The sequence below is a fragment of the Nomascus leucogenys genome, chromosome 18 (genome assembly GCF_006542625.1).
Source record: "Nomascus leucogenys isolate Asia chromosome 18, Asia_NLE_v1, whole genome shotgun sequence".
Lineage (NCBI taxonomy): Eukaryota > Metazoa > Chordata > Mammalia > Primates > Hylobatidae > Nomascus > Nomascus leucogenys.
Window position 1 is genome coordinate 66,926,944 of NC_044398.1, and position 15,310 is coordinate 66,942,253.

Sequence of the window (15,310 nt, forward strand, 5' to 3'; positions counted from 1 at the left end):
AACGACTGAATATTTGTTTCAAAGTGCATTGCGTTGCTTCTTTCCTGTGATCCTTGACAATAGGATTTGAAATCCAACATCTATCTACTCATTCTGATTCAGAGGCTCAAGGGTATTAAGTAATAGATATCCAACATAAGAGACCCACCACAATGGTACTATAGTTTTATTAAAGATAGTAGAAAAGCTAGTATCATCAAGTTCCTTAAATGATAGTGAGACAAACTTTCCATGAGGCCAGAGGCCGCCTCCAATCAGTCAAGCAACATCCGCCACTCTCAGGCTCCCATCTGACACCAGGTTGTGAAGGCCTTTGGGCCCTTTGCCCATGACTAGCCCATGACAGAATGCTTTCTTCCACAGAGTCCTCACTCACTCTAAAGAGGCCAGGAGTGTTAGGTGAGGAGGAATGTACATGCTGAGGCCAATTCTGGACCAGCCCCAGGCCAATGGTACAGAGAAGGATGATAGCAGCTGAATAGCTCAAAAGAGTCCGAAGCCAGCTTAACACCGGTAACAATTTTACTCCTACCCCAAGAGCTGACATGCGTCCAATTCCAGTTCCTCTTTCCCCACCTAAATGACCCCAGAGGTGGCACTAAGCCCAGCTCACTCACAATCTGGGACAGCCATAGTCAGACATCTCAATGGGCCCAGCTTCCCAGTAGGAGTGACTGAGCACAGCACTAGGGGGCCCCTGCCCACATCAAAGAGAAGCATCTAAGAGGGGTTAACTGCCGTAATGCCATCCTTCTTGCTGTTCTTTGAGAAACAAACCAAATCCCACCTCCCTTCAAAGAGTTCTAGTTGCTATGAAAACTAATGCCACCCCCTACTAGCGTCCTGAGACTTAGGTGGCCCTGAGGCCAGTAGGAGGCTTTGGGGTATCTCAAGAGCAGCCACACTTCTCCACCAAGGAAGTGTTCACATAGTGCACACTCATCTTGTGTTTGTCATCCTGGACCATCAGGGAGAAGAGTCTGACCCTGGTGGGATGGCAGGTCTGGAAGAGCCAGGGACATGTAGGTACTCCCCTCTGCAGAAACACATGGCAGAATGGTGAGTGCCTCATAGCCACAGCCTCATACCTAAGGCCATCAGTAGACTTGTCGGGGATACATGGGAAGAGAGAAGGAGGGCCTGGGAAGAAGCTGCTGGATCAGGGCTGTTTCAGAACAATCTTTAGGAAGCTGATGTTGTTTCTTATGAACAAAGATAAGGGATAAGGTCACAGTGCGGGGAAGATGCTACACACTGCATCAGTGCTAGATTACGTAATTGCCAACTTCAATGGCTTCCTTGACTCAAAAGGAGCCAGGCCTAGAGAGTTGAGCACTTAGTGCTATCCCAATATGACCCCAGAAGAGAAAGAATGAGGCTCCATGTCTTACCTTACAGCACTCAGAGCTGGAATGACGGAGCTCACTGTTGAAGGCCGGGCAGGTCCTCTGTCAGTAAGGGAAGCTGAGAGTCTTGGGTGCAACCATACACTTGCCCCAGGCAGCTCTGTGAAGGTTTACCTTGTGATCCTGCAGATGGCAGAGCTTCTCTGCTGGAAACATATCCTGGCCATGGCCTATCTCCCGGTGATTCTGGCCCGGGATCCCCAGGATCAGCTGCTCCACATTAGGGATAAAGGGTTTCTGGACATAAGGCAAGTGAAACAGAGGTGGCTGTGTGTGGGACAAGGTCACAAACAGCAACACTACATCTCGTTTCCTTTTGATACTGGAACACTCATTCAAGCTGGCATCAGCAACATCAGTGGCTGGAATTTTTGTCTCTGCCAAGAGGTTGGGCACCACCTCCATCCAATATGTGAGTAAATAGTAGATCTCCAGTAATGACCCTCCCTCTGACTGGTAGGACGAAAAGATAATGGGGAAAGACCCCAAAAGGAATCTTTGGAGGCCCTTTCGATGGTCCTCAAACTCTAGAACAAGCTCAGTGGCATGGGGGACAATGGGCACCCAAGCCTATAGCTTTATCAAGGAAACCCGCAAGAAGGGAACTGCCTCAAAACAGAGAAGCCAGTAGCTGTGTAGGAACTGAGCCTGTAGGGAAAGAAGAGGGGAAGCTCCAGGAGGCTGCTATCATGGAAAGTCCCACCTCCCTTTCAGCTTCTTACTCTCCACTACCCAGCCTTGCAGGATAGGACAAAGACTTAGCAGTCTCAGCTTGTCAAAGCCAGTGCTTAGTCCACAGCAGCCAGGAATGGGCTGAGGTTCCTCAACTCCCATCACCCTACCCTGGAATTAAGTCAGAATGATTGCCCTAGTACTGAAAACCATTCCAGTCACCATAACCTAAGACAAGCCACTTGCCCAGTTGTATCCCCTAAAACACTGTAGTTGCCCAGCCTAGCAGCTGTGTACTTCACACTTTAGAGCATCCTTACACACAGAACTTTAGGGCATCAGCCATAAAGCTTAAAGACATCCTACATACCAAGCCTGCAGAGCTGAAACCAGGAAGCAGATTCCTTTTCTGCTATACCAGCTGAAGAGTATTCTGTCCCCAACTCCTTGCTCTACTCACAAGAGCCCTTAATATCTGTTGTCATTTACACCCCATTCCCTGACCAGCCCCACAAAATGCTGCCAGGCAGCTTCTGGATCACTCCTTCCCTGGCAAAGACCAGCGCTCCAGCTACTTACTTTTGAATGTGAGGGTAAAACCATGTTGCCTGGCAGAGAAGATCTCATTTATGTGGGAAGACAGCATCGGGTTGGGACAGTCAAACGTCTCTACTGAGCTCAAACACGTGCACCAAAGACCCAGAGCCAAGAGCCCAGGAATGAGCCAGGAGCTGCCACTTCTCCCACAGCCCCCCTCCATCGTACCTGCTCTCAGAAGCAGGCCTTCCCCTTCACTGTCTTTAACTAGCCATCTGCCCAGGTGTAGGCCCTATTCTAACCCCCACAGCTTGAGGCTGATCACGCATTCAAGAGAAATTAACTTCAGGTGAGAGAAACTCCCACTCCCAGAACAACTTCAATACTTACTCCTGTTTACAGAATGGAGGTGCAAGAAGTGATAATACAGATTGTGTTTCTCAAACGCAACCTCAAAAACACAAGTACATAATTAGTGAATAGATGCACTTATGTGGAAGACATGCTCTGACAGACTGTGTTGGTCCAAATGCTGGAAACAAGGACAGGTGTGCACAGTTTGCAAGTTACAAACACTCCATTTAACTCACCTTTGTGTTCTTAGACTTTAGCTAACATCAGAATCACCTAGAGCGTTTGTTAAGACATAGATTGCTAGGCCCCATTCCCAGAGTTTCTGATTCAATAGGTCTTAAATGAGGTCCAAGAATTAACCTCTCGAGCAAGTTGCCAGGTGATGCTGATAATGCTGGTTCTGAGACCGCTTTGAAAATCACTCATCCACATTATTTATACCATAACTAGTACATAGAGGATGCCCAATAAGTGTATTTTGATTCATTGATAATACACTATACCTAGTGTGTTTGTGGTTCTGAAATTTTTTTAAACAGAAACAAACAAACAAAAAACTCCTTCAGGTTAAAAGGACGAAATTCACTAAATCTGAAAATACCAGATTCTTATGTGGGAAGTACCCACATAAGAAAAGTAGCATTTGGGATTCATGCTCCCAACATTCTTTTGTTTTCTTTTCGGAGAGTACAAATCAAGATCTTCAAAAAATAACATATACAAGAAGCCAATATTGTCTTCTTCATGTTTCCTAACACTTAACAAATTATTTTGAGCATATTATATATAAATATAGTGTAGGAATAATCTGTCAATTAAACATACAGAGTAAGGCATCCTTCATTAACAAATTAACCTGCATTTCACAATAATTTGCTTTTCTTAAAAGACCAAATCACATTGACACGTACAATATAAGTTTAGTTTCTCCACTTTGAGAGGCCGACGTGGGCAGATCATAAGGTCAGCAGTTCGAGAGCAGCCTGACCAACATGGTGAAACCCCGTCTCTACTACAAATACAAAAATTAGCTGGGCGTGGTAGTGTGCACCTGTAATCCCTGCTACTCAGGAGGCTGAGACAGGAGAATCACTTGAGCCCAGGAGGCAGAGGTTGCAGTGAGCCGAGATTGTGCCACTGCACTCCAGCCTAGGCAACAGAGTGAGACTCCGTCTCAAAAAAAAAAAAAAAAAAAAAGTTTAGTTTCTCTAAACTTGAGGTTTATTTATTCTCATTAAGAAATTCAATGTCCCAAATTATGTAAATAAGTATACCATAAGTAATGGTAATCAGAACAGTCCATCTTTAGAAAGCTTGCGTGTAAATTCATTAGCTAATGTTAGTGAAACAAGCTTATGAGGTAGGTGTGATTATCCTTGTTTTGTGGATGGGGAAACTGAGGAAAAAGTAGGTAATGACCTACCCATGGCAGGGCTGAGTCAGCTGTCTATGCAGAGTAGATTCTATGTTAAGACAATTCCTTTGGGCTTTTGTTCCTTAAAAATGAAGAAATACAAAGCAAAAGCAAAGGATAAAATAATTCAATTTAGAAAAACAAGCTTTGGTAAAAGGAAAAAGAATAGGAATAGGTTTTTTTTTTTAAGTTGAGAACAGAATTCTTTAAAAGCTAATAATTTGTGTGCCTAAGTTTCCCACTAATTATCCCTACCTCGTCTGTGTTATTTTTCTAATCAATGAGAGGTTGATGATAACTCTCTTTTGAGCTTATATTCTTTGCTTTTTAATGAGCAGGTTCTTATGGAACCCCAATTAAATATGTAGTGAGCTTATGGAATTTCTAGCAAATGTGGCTTTCCTTTTTGTTTAAATAAATTAATCTCCAACTTCTCAGCAAGAGGAAAGGGGGCAGCTCCCATCTAATCCCCAGGCCTTCCCTAAATGGCTTCAAGTGTGAATGTGTTAAGTAAAATCCTTCATGAATTTGTAAATTGCTTTAAATAAAACCTCAATAATAATCTTGGATGAGAAACTTGTTTTACTAATTTATAGCTAAGCAGCTGTTGTTTTGTTAGCATCTTCAGCTTCATTTACACAAGAAAATCTGAAAATGAATCATGCAGACAGGAGAGACCAGATTGCAGTCTACGGTAAACGTTTTTGTATGCTTGTCTCATAGGACATTGAAAAGTAAACACCGAAAAAGACCATTCATCAACCATCACACTGGAAAAAATGTTGGCCAATGATATGTTCAGCTTATATTTCAATAGATTTTATATTTCATGTGTCACTGCCAAGCTAAAGCTGAGTGTGTATGATGAAAATGCATGCTAGCAAAATATGAGCCAACTTCTCTGAGGCCCTGCAAAACCTATCAAGTGCCTCATCAGGGAAGAAGGAAGCATTGACTGCTCAAGTCATTGACTCTAGTATGCCTGTAGCCTCACCATTCAGCTCTGTCCATTTAGATGTGGTAAGAATCAGAAGCAGATGAAAAGTATATACTTGATAATATGCTCAGTGTCTTCTTAGACTTGGGATAATATATATAAAGATGCTTTATAAACTATAAATTGCAAGTCCTTTCTGTGGGTAGGGTATCACATATTTATTTAATGCAATGGTCTTTAAGTTTTTGGTTGAGTGCCCTAACAGTAAAAAAATAAAATAAAATAAATTAACATTTACCCCAATGTCTACGTATGGGTTTATTCATTAATAAACTACATATGTATACTAATATACATTTATATTAAAGAGATGCACATATATATACCTATAAGATACACAAAAATGGAGATTGAAAAAGGATATGAAAATTAAATAGGAGGGGCCAGGCATGGGGGCTCACATCTCTAATCCCAGCACTTTGGGAGGCAGAGGCAGGCAGATCACGAGGTCAGGAGATCGAGACCATCCTGGCTAACATGGTGAAACCCCATCTCAATTAAACATAAAAAAAATTAGCCGGGCATGGTGGCGGGCGCCTGTAGTCCCAGCTACTTGGGAGGCTGAGGCAGGAGAATGGCGTGAACCCAGGAGGCTGAGCCTGCAGTGAGCCAAGATACAGCCACTGCACTCCAGCCTGGGCAACAGAGCAAGATTCCATCACAAAAAAAAAAAAAAGAAAAAGAAAATTAAATAGGAATTCATTTTCTAGTATTTCTACTATTTTTTTCCTGCTCCCAGCAGATCATCTTAGGAGACTACTGCTTTAATGGATAAGTTCATTTTGAAAAGTAGGGGTGATCATTATAATTAACTTTTTAAAATTATACTTTAAGTTCTAGGGTACATGTGCACAACGTGCAGGTTTGTTACATATGTATACATGTGCCATGTTGGTGTGCTGCACCCATTAACTCATCATTTACGTTAAGTATATCTCCTAATGCTATCCCTTCCCCCTTCCCGCACCCCTCGACAGGGGTGTGTGTGATGTTCCCCACCCTGTGTCCAAGTGTTCTCATGGTTCAATTCCCACCTATGAGTGAGAACATGCAGTGTTTGGTTTTCTGTCCTTGTGATAGTTTGCTCAGAGTGATGGTTTCCAGCTTCATCCATGTCCCTACAAAGGACATGAACTCATCCTTTTTAATGGCTGCATAGTATTCCATGGTGTATATGTGCCACATTTTCTTAATCCAGTCTATCATTGATGGACATTTGGATTGGTTCCAAGTCTTTGCTATTGTGAATAGTGCCGCAATAAACATACGTGTGTATGTGTCTTTATAGCAGCATGATTTATAGTCCTTTGGGTATATACCCAGTAATGGGATGGCTGGGTCAAATGGTATTGCTAATTCTAGATCCTTGAGGAATTGCCACGCTTTCTTCCACAATGGTTGAACTAGTTTACAGTCCCACCAACAGTGTAAAAGTGTTCCTAATTCTCCACATCCTCTCCAGCACCTGTTGTTTCCTGACTTTTTAATGATCACCATTCTAACTGGTGTGAGATGGTATCTCATTGTGGTTTCAATTTGCATTTCGCTGATGGCCAGTGATGATGAGCATTTTTTCATGTGTCTGTTGGCTGCATAAATGTCTTCTTTTGAGAAGTGTCTGTTCATATCGTTTGCTCACTTTTTGATGGGGTTGTTTGATTTTTTTCTTGTAAATTTGTTTAAGTTCTTTGTAGATTCTGAATATTAGCCCTTTGTCAGATGGGTAGATTGTAAAAATTTTCTCCCATTCTGTAGGTTGCCTGTTCACTCTGATGGTAGTTTCTTTTGCTGTGGAGAAGCTCTTTAGTTTAATTTGATCCCATTTGTCAATTTTGGCTTTTGTTGCCATTGCTTTTGGTGTTTTAGTCATGAAGTCCTTGCCCATGCCTATGGCCTGAATGGTATTGCCTAGGTTTTCCTCTAGGGTTTTTATGGTTTTAGGTTTAACATTTAAGGCTTTAATCCATCTTGAATTAAGTTTTGTGTAAGGTGTAAGGAAGGGATCCAGTTTTAGCTTTCTACATATGGCTAGCCAGTTTTCCTAGCACCATTCAGTAAATAGGGAATCCTTTCCCCATTTCTTGTTTTTGTCAGGTTTGTCAAAGATCAGATGGTTGTAGATGTGTGGTATTATTTCAGAGGGCTCTATTCTGTTCCATTGGTCCATATCTCTGTTGTGGTACCAGTACCATGCTGTTTGGGTTACTATAGCCTTGTAGTATAGTTTGAAGTCAGGTAGTGTGATGCCTCCAGCTTTGTTCTTTTAGCTCTTGGCAATGTGGGCTCTTTTTTGGTTCCATATGAACTTTAAAATAGTTTTTTCCAATTCTGTGAAGAAAGTCACTGGTAGCTTGATGGGGATGGCATTGAATCTACAAATTACGTTGGGCAGTATGGCCATTTTCACGATATTGATTCTTCCTATCCATGAGCATGGAATGTTCTTCCATTTGCTTGTGTCCTCTTTTATTTCGTTGAGCAGTGGTTTGTAGTTCTCCTTGAAGAGGTCCTTCACATCCCTTGTAAGTTGGATTCCCAGGTATTTTACTCTCCTTGAAGCAATTGTGAATGGGAGTTCACTCATGATTTGGCTCTCTGTTTGTCTGTTATTGGTGTATAAGAATGCTTGTGATTTTTGCACATTGATTTTGTATCCTGAGACTTTGCTGAAGTTGCTCAGCTTAAGGAGATTTTGGGCTGAGATGATGGGATTTTCTAAGTATACAATCATGTCATCTGCAAACAGGGACAATCTGACTTCCTCTTTTCCTAATTGAATACCTTTTATTTCTTTCTCTTGCCTGATTGCCCTGGCCAGAACTTACAACACTATGTTGAATAGGAGTGGTGAGAGAGGACATCCCTGTCTTGTGCCAGTTTTCAAAGGGAATGCTTCCAGTTTTTGTCCATTCAGTATTATATTGACTGTCGGTCTGTCATAAATAGCTCTTATTATTTTGAGATACGTCCCATCAATACCTAGTTTATTGAGAGTTTTTAGCATGAAGGGCTGTTGAATTTTTTCAAAGGCCTTTTCTGCATCTATTGAGATAACCATGTGGTTTTTGTCTTTGGTTCTGTTTATATGATGAATTATGTTTATTGATTTGCGTATGTTGAACCAGCCTTGCATCTCAGGGATGAAGCCAACTTGATCATAGTGGATAAGCTTTTTGATGTGCTGCTGGATTTGGTTTGCCACCATTTTATTGAGGATTTTTGCATTGTTGTTCACCAGGGATATTGGTCTAAAATTCTCTTTTTTTGTTGTGTCTCTGCCAGGCTTTGGTATCAGGATGATGTTGGCCTCATAAAATGAATTAGTGAGGATTCCCTCTTTTTCTATTGATTGGACTAGTTTCAGAAGGAATGGTACTGGCTCCTTTTTGTACCTCTGGTAGAATTGGGCTGTGTATCCGTCTGGTCCTGGACTTTTTTTGGTTGGTAGGCTATTAATTATTGCCTCAAATTCAGAACCTGTTATTGGTCTATTCAGGGACTCAACTTCTTCCTGGTTTAGTCTTGGGAGGGTGTATGTGTCCAGGAATTTATCGATTTCTTCCAGATTTTCTAGTTTATTTGTGTAGAGGTGTTTATAGTATTCTCTGATGGTAGTATGTATTTCTGTGGGATCAATGGTGATATCCCCTTTATCATTTTTTATTGCATCTATTTGATTCTTCTCTCTTTTCTTCTTTATTAGTCTTGCTAGCAGTCTCTCAATTTTGTTGATCTTTTCAAAAAACCAGCTCCTGGATTCATTGATTTTTTGAAGGGTTTTTTTGTGTCTCTATCTCTCTCAGTTCTGCTCTGATCTTAGTAATTTCTTGCCTTCTGCTAGCTTCTGAATGTGTTTGCTCTTGCTTCTCTAGTTCTTTTAATAGTGATGTTAGGGTGTCAATTTCAGATCTTTCCTGCTTTCTCTTGTGGGCATTTAGTGCTATAAATTTCCCTCTACATACTGCTTTAAATGTGTCCCAGAAATTCTGGTATGTTGTGTCTTTGTTCTCATAGGTTTCAAAGAACATCTTTATTTCTGCCTTCATTTCGTTATGTATCCAGTAGTCATTCAGGAGCAGGTTGTTCAGTTTCCATGTAGTTGAGTGGTTTTGAGTGAGTTTCTTAATCCTGAGTTCTAGTTTGATTGCCCTGTGGTCTGAGAGACAGTTTGTTATAATTTCTGTTCTTTTACATTTGCTGAGGAGTGCTTTACTTCCAACTATGTGGTCAATTTTGGAATAAGTGTGATGTGGTGCTGAGAGGAATGTATATTCTGTTGATTTAGGGTGGAGAGTTCTGTAGGTGTCTATTAGGTCTGCTTGGTGCAGAGCTGAGTTCAATTCCTGGGTATCTTTGTTAACTTTCTCTCTCATTGATCTGTCTAATGTTGGCAGTGGGGTGTTAAAATCTCCCATTATTATTGTGTGGGAGTCTAAGTCTCTTTGTAGGTCTCTAAGGACTTGCTTTTTGAATCTGGGTGCTCCTGTATTGGGTGCATATATATTTAGGATAGTTAGCTCTTCTTGTTGAGTGGATCCCTTTACCATTATGTAATGGCCTCCTCTGTCTCTTTTGATCTTTGTCGGTTTAAAGTCTATTTTATCAGAGACTAGGATTGCTACCCCTGCTTTTTTTTTGTTTTCCATTTGCTTGGTAGATCTTCCTCCATTCCTTTATTTTGAGCCTATGTGTGTCTCTGCATGAGATGGGTCTCCTGAATACAGCACACCAATGGGTCTTGACTCTTTATCCAATTTGCCAGTCTATGTCTTTTAATTGGAGCATTTAGCCCATTTACATTTAAAGTTAATATTGTTATGTGTGAATTTGATCCTCTCATTATGATGTTAGCTGGTTATTTTGCTCCTTAGTTGATACAATTTCTTCCTAGCCTTGAAGGTCTTTACAATTTGGCATGTTTTTGCAGTGGCTAGTACTGGTTGTTCCTTTCCATGTTTAGTGCTTCCTTCAGGAGCTCTTGTAGGGCAGGCCTGGTGGTGACAAAATCTCTCAGCATTTGTTTGTCTGTAAAGGATTTTATTTCTCCTTCACTTATGAAGCTTAGTTTGGCTGGATATGAAATTCTGGGTTGAAAATTCTTTTCTTTAAGAACATTGAATATTGGCCCCCACTCTCTTCTGGCTTGTAGAGTTTCTGCCAAGAGATCTGCTGTTAGTCTGATGGGCTTCCCTTTGTGGGTAATCCGACCTTTCTTTCTGGCTGCCTTAACACTTTTTCCTTCATTTCTTTTTTTTTTTTTTTTTTTTTTTGAGACGGAGTCTCGCTCTGTCGCCCAGGCTGGAGTGCAGTGGCGCAGTCTCGGCTCACTGCAAGCTCCGCCTCCCGGGTTCACGCCATTCTCCTGCCTCAGCCTCTCCGAGTAGCTAGGACTACAGGCGCCCGCCACCATGCCCGGCTGTTTTTGTATTTTTAGTAGAGACGGGGTTTCACTGTGGTCTCGATCTCCTGACCTCGTGATCCACCCGCCTTCATTTCAACTTTGGTGAATCTGACAATTACGTGTCTTGGAGTTGCTCTTCTCGAGGAGTATCTTTGTGGCGTTCTCTGTGTTTCCTGAATTTGAATGTTGGCCTGCCTCGCTAGGTTGGGGAAGTCCTCCTGGATAATATCCTGAAGAGTGTTTTCCAACTTGTTTGCATTCTCCCCGTCACTTTCAGGTATGCCAATCAGACGTAGATTTGGTCTTTTCACATAGTCCCATATTTCTTGGAGGCTTTGTTCATTTCTTTTTACTCTTTTTTTCTCTAAACTTCTCTTCTCACTTCATTTCATTCATTTGATCTTCAATCACTGATACCGTTTCTTCCAGTTGATCAAATCGGCTACCGAAACTTGTGCATGTGTCACGTAGTTCTCATGCCTTGGTTTTCAGCTCCATCAAGTCATTTAAGGTCTTCTGTTTATTCTAGTTAGCCATTCATCCAATCTTTTTTCAAGGTTTTTAGCTTCTTTGTGATGGGTTCGAACATCCTCCTTTAGCTCAGAGAAGTTTGTTATTACCGATCATCTGAAGCCTTCTTCTCTCAACTCATCAAAGTCATTCTCTGTCCAGCTTTGTTCCATTGCTGGTGAGGAGCTGTGTTCCTCTGGAGGAGAAGAGGCACTCTAATTTTTAGAATTTTCAGCCTTTCTGCTCTGGTTTCTCCCAGTCTTTGTGATTTTATCTACCCTTGGTCTTTGATGATGGTGATGTACAGATGGGGTTTTGGTGTGGATGTCCTTTCTATTTCTTAGTTTTCCTTTTAACAGTCAGGACCCTCAGCTGCAGGTCTGTTGGAGTTTGCTGGAGGTCCACTCCAGACCCTGTTCGCCTGGGTATCACCAGCAGAGGCGGCAGAACAGCAAATATTGCAGAATGGCAAATGTTGCTGCCTGATCCTTCCTCTGGAAGCTTTGTCTCAGAGGGGCACAGGCTGTATGAGGTGTCAGTCGGCCCCTACTGGAAGGTGTCTCCCAGTTAGGCTGGTCAGGGTTCAGGGACCCACTTGAGGAGGCAGTCTATCCGTTCTCAGATCTCAAACTCTGTGCTGGGAGAACAACTACTCTCTTCAAAGCTGTCAGACAGGGACGTTTAAGTATGCAGAAGTTTCTGCTGCCTTTTGTTCAGCTATGCCCTGCCCCCAGAGGTGTAGTCTACAGAGGCAGGCAGGTGTCCTTGAGCTGCAGTGGGCTCCACCTAGTTCGAGCTTCCCAGCCACTTTATTTACCTACTCAAGCCTCAGCAATAGTGGACGCCCCTCCCCTAGCATCACTGCCACCTCGCAGTTCAATCTCAGACTGCTGTGCTAGCAGTGAGCAAGCCTCCGTGGGTGTGGGACCCTCCAAATCAGGCACAGGATATTATCTCCTGGTGTGCCATTTGCTAAGGCTATTGGAAAAGTGCAGTATTAGGGTGGGAGTGTCCTGATTTTCCAGGTACCGTCTGTCACAGCTTCCCTTCACTAGGGAAGGGAATTCCCCAACCCCTTGCACTTCCTGGGTGAGGCGATGCCCTGCCCTGCTCTGTGGGCTGCACTGTCTGACAAACCCCAGTGAGATGAACCCGGTACCTCAGTTGGAAAAGCAGAAATCACCCATCTTCTGCGTCGCTCACACTGGGAGCTGCAGACTGGAGCTGTTCCTATTCGGCCATCTTGGAACCTCCTCTATAATTAACATTTACATAGTGTATGTAAATACTGCTAAATATTACTAATTCCAGTGCTTTACATATATTAACTTGTTTTACCTTGGTATCAGCCTTATGCAACAGGTATAATTATTATCTCCACTTCACAGATGATGAAATTGAGGTACAGACTGATCACCTAACTTGTCCATAGCCACACAATTACCAAGTATCAGGGATAGGATTTAAACCTAGGCAGTCTGGAGCTAGACTCTAGCTCATCTAAAACCTGAAGGCCTGGCAAGGTATTATCATACTAATCAGTAAGTAATCAGGATGCCTATGCATTAGCTTCCATAACACCTGCACAATGGCATGTATCTTAGCATATGGTAATTGTTGCTTTGAATACTTATCTCCCCTGCTAAACTGAAAACTGCTTTAGAACAACGACTGAAGTAGTTTTATATTTACATAACAGTATTGAGCACAGTGCCTGGTACCTAAAAAGTATGTGGTAGGCACTTGTTGGATGGATAGTTGGATGAAAGAAAAAACAGTTTTTAAAAATGGATAGATGGATAGATGGATTTATCCCAATTTACTAGATAGCCATTGGAATTTGAATGTCCTTGAAATAGGGATGAAAATCTCACCTGCCAATAAAAATATTCACAGACTTTCTTCTTAATGAGATAATGCTCTGTTGCTCATTATCAGAAAAAAAAAATTATCTCTGATGTTATCCAAGCCTTTTCAGGGAGGAAATACTATCCCACTCATGAGCATTTCAAACTCTGCAGAAACCAAAAAAGGTGAAAAAGAAAGGCATGTTGTTTATGGAAATAGTATGTCTTGTCAGGAATTTGTGTTTTATCTCATAAAAAGAACAAAACAAAAAGAGAATCTGCCTTATGCTCTGGTGTCAACAGGAAACTTAGTTCATTACAAATGTAGCCTGGATACCTCCAGGGAAAAAAAAAAGATGAGTGAATGAATGAATGGATAATAGACTTGCCTTTTCTGAAGTGGAATCCAGGTTTTAATCCAGTCTTAATCCACTGTATGTGGTAACAGTTGCATTAGTAATATGCTTTGTCACAACACGAACTACCCAGACTGTAAGACTGCTGGACATTTATACTCAAACCAAGAGTCCATGTTTTATTCATTTTGAGTGGCACAAATCAGCGCTGAGATATGGGAACTAAACCTTGAAAAGTTTCCTCCTATATTTGAAGCTGGAAAAACTTCAAGGCACTTTGATTCAAATACACATTCTATTAAAATGTGTATCTTGCTTAAGCCCAGGAGGTGGAGGTTGCAGTGAGCAGAGATCATGCCACTGCACTCTAGCACTCCAGCCTGGGCAATAGAGCAAAACCTCGTCTCAAAAAAAAAAAAAAAAGTGTATATATTTCATACCAATTACTTCTGTACTTAGTGTAGCTTAAGATACAAAAGCCTCTGAATCAAAACAGCAACTGCAGAATTGCTTTTACAAGTCTAATGATGTACTTAATGTAATGTGATAGGTTTCATCTAAATAATGTATAATTTTGTCTGTTTTCCATTGCTTTATATTCTCTCAAATGGAAAACAGTTCTATAGAAGTCAAATTCTGGACTTCCTTTGTTATAACTATATTTCAGCTGATTAGTGTTGTTCTTTGGGGCTTTCTTTTAGCAATCAGATACAATTACCATTGTTCTATAACACTGACTACCAAACTTGTTATTTCACTCTGAGAGCTGTGCCTGTTTTGTCTTTATTTTTCTCTCTTCAGGACAGTATCCACTGTAGTGTCCATAAATCTTTAATGAAGGGGTTCACTATTAAACTACTTAGCAAAGTTAGTATTCTTTAAAGATATTGTTTGTTTTAATGAGTAGAGAGGAGGGCAGAGTTCTGCCACATTAAGTGTAGTTAAGAGGACCCTCAACACAGCATAGGCATCACCTACGAGCATCTTAGAAATGCAGAATCGCAGAACTTTCAGACTTTAATGTGCATTTGAACCAACTGGGGATGTTAAAAAGCAGATTCTGATTCAGGAGGTCTGGGGTGGGGCCCGAGATTCTGCAGTTTGATGAGTTCACAGGTGATGTCTATACAGCTAGTCCTCAAGCCACCTCCTGAGTAGCAAGACCTAGGGAAAGAGCCCATGATGATATCGCACTTACCATGTATCTGACTAAAACAAAGAGATTTAATAAGATAAGTAGTTGTTAAATAAAGATTTACTTAGCACATAGTCTATGACTAATCCTTTTATGATTGAGTTATTTGAATTTAGATAGACCATAAGACTTCTCTGTTTATTATTCTTTTCTATTTAATGAGCATAGTACTTCAATTTGTTTTGATAATTTTACATTCAACCTTTGTATTCATTTTATGCATTCTATTTGTCATATTACCTAAGGCCAGACAACTGTCATTTGAAATAGTTATTTTTAAGAGATAGAACCAAATATGTAAAGATATAATTTTCAAGTAAAGAAAAAACTGGTGTTTTTTAAAAAATTTTAAATCTTGTTATGATTTAATACTAGTTACATGTTGTAGGAAACAAAACCAAGAAATTACAGCAGTCTCCAATTATTTATTTATTTATTTATTTTGAGACGGAGTCTCTCTTTGTCGCCTAGGCTGGAGTGCAGTGGTGCATCTCAGCTCACTGCAACCTCTGCCTCCCAGGTTCAAATGATTCTCCTGCCTCAGCCTCCTGACTGGCTGGGACTACAAGTGTGCGCGACCATGCCTGGCTAATTTTTGTATTTTTAGTAGAGACGGGATTT

General features: G+C 41.2%; 1 protein-coding gene across 1 annotated transcript; it reads right to left on the reverse strand.

Annotated features, from left to right (window-relative positions):
- Positions 1-889: 889 nt before the first annotated feature.
- On the reverse strand, positions 890-2,681 carry LOC115831252 (inhibin beta B chain). The gene is given in 3 exon segments (XM_030798719.1): positions 890-1,036; positions 1,392-1,643; positions 2,658-2,681. Coding segments are annotated over 3 exon segments (423 nt in total).
- Positions 2,682-15,310: the final 12,629 nt, after the last annotated feature.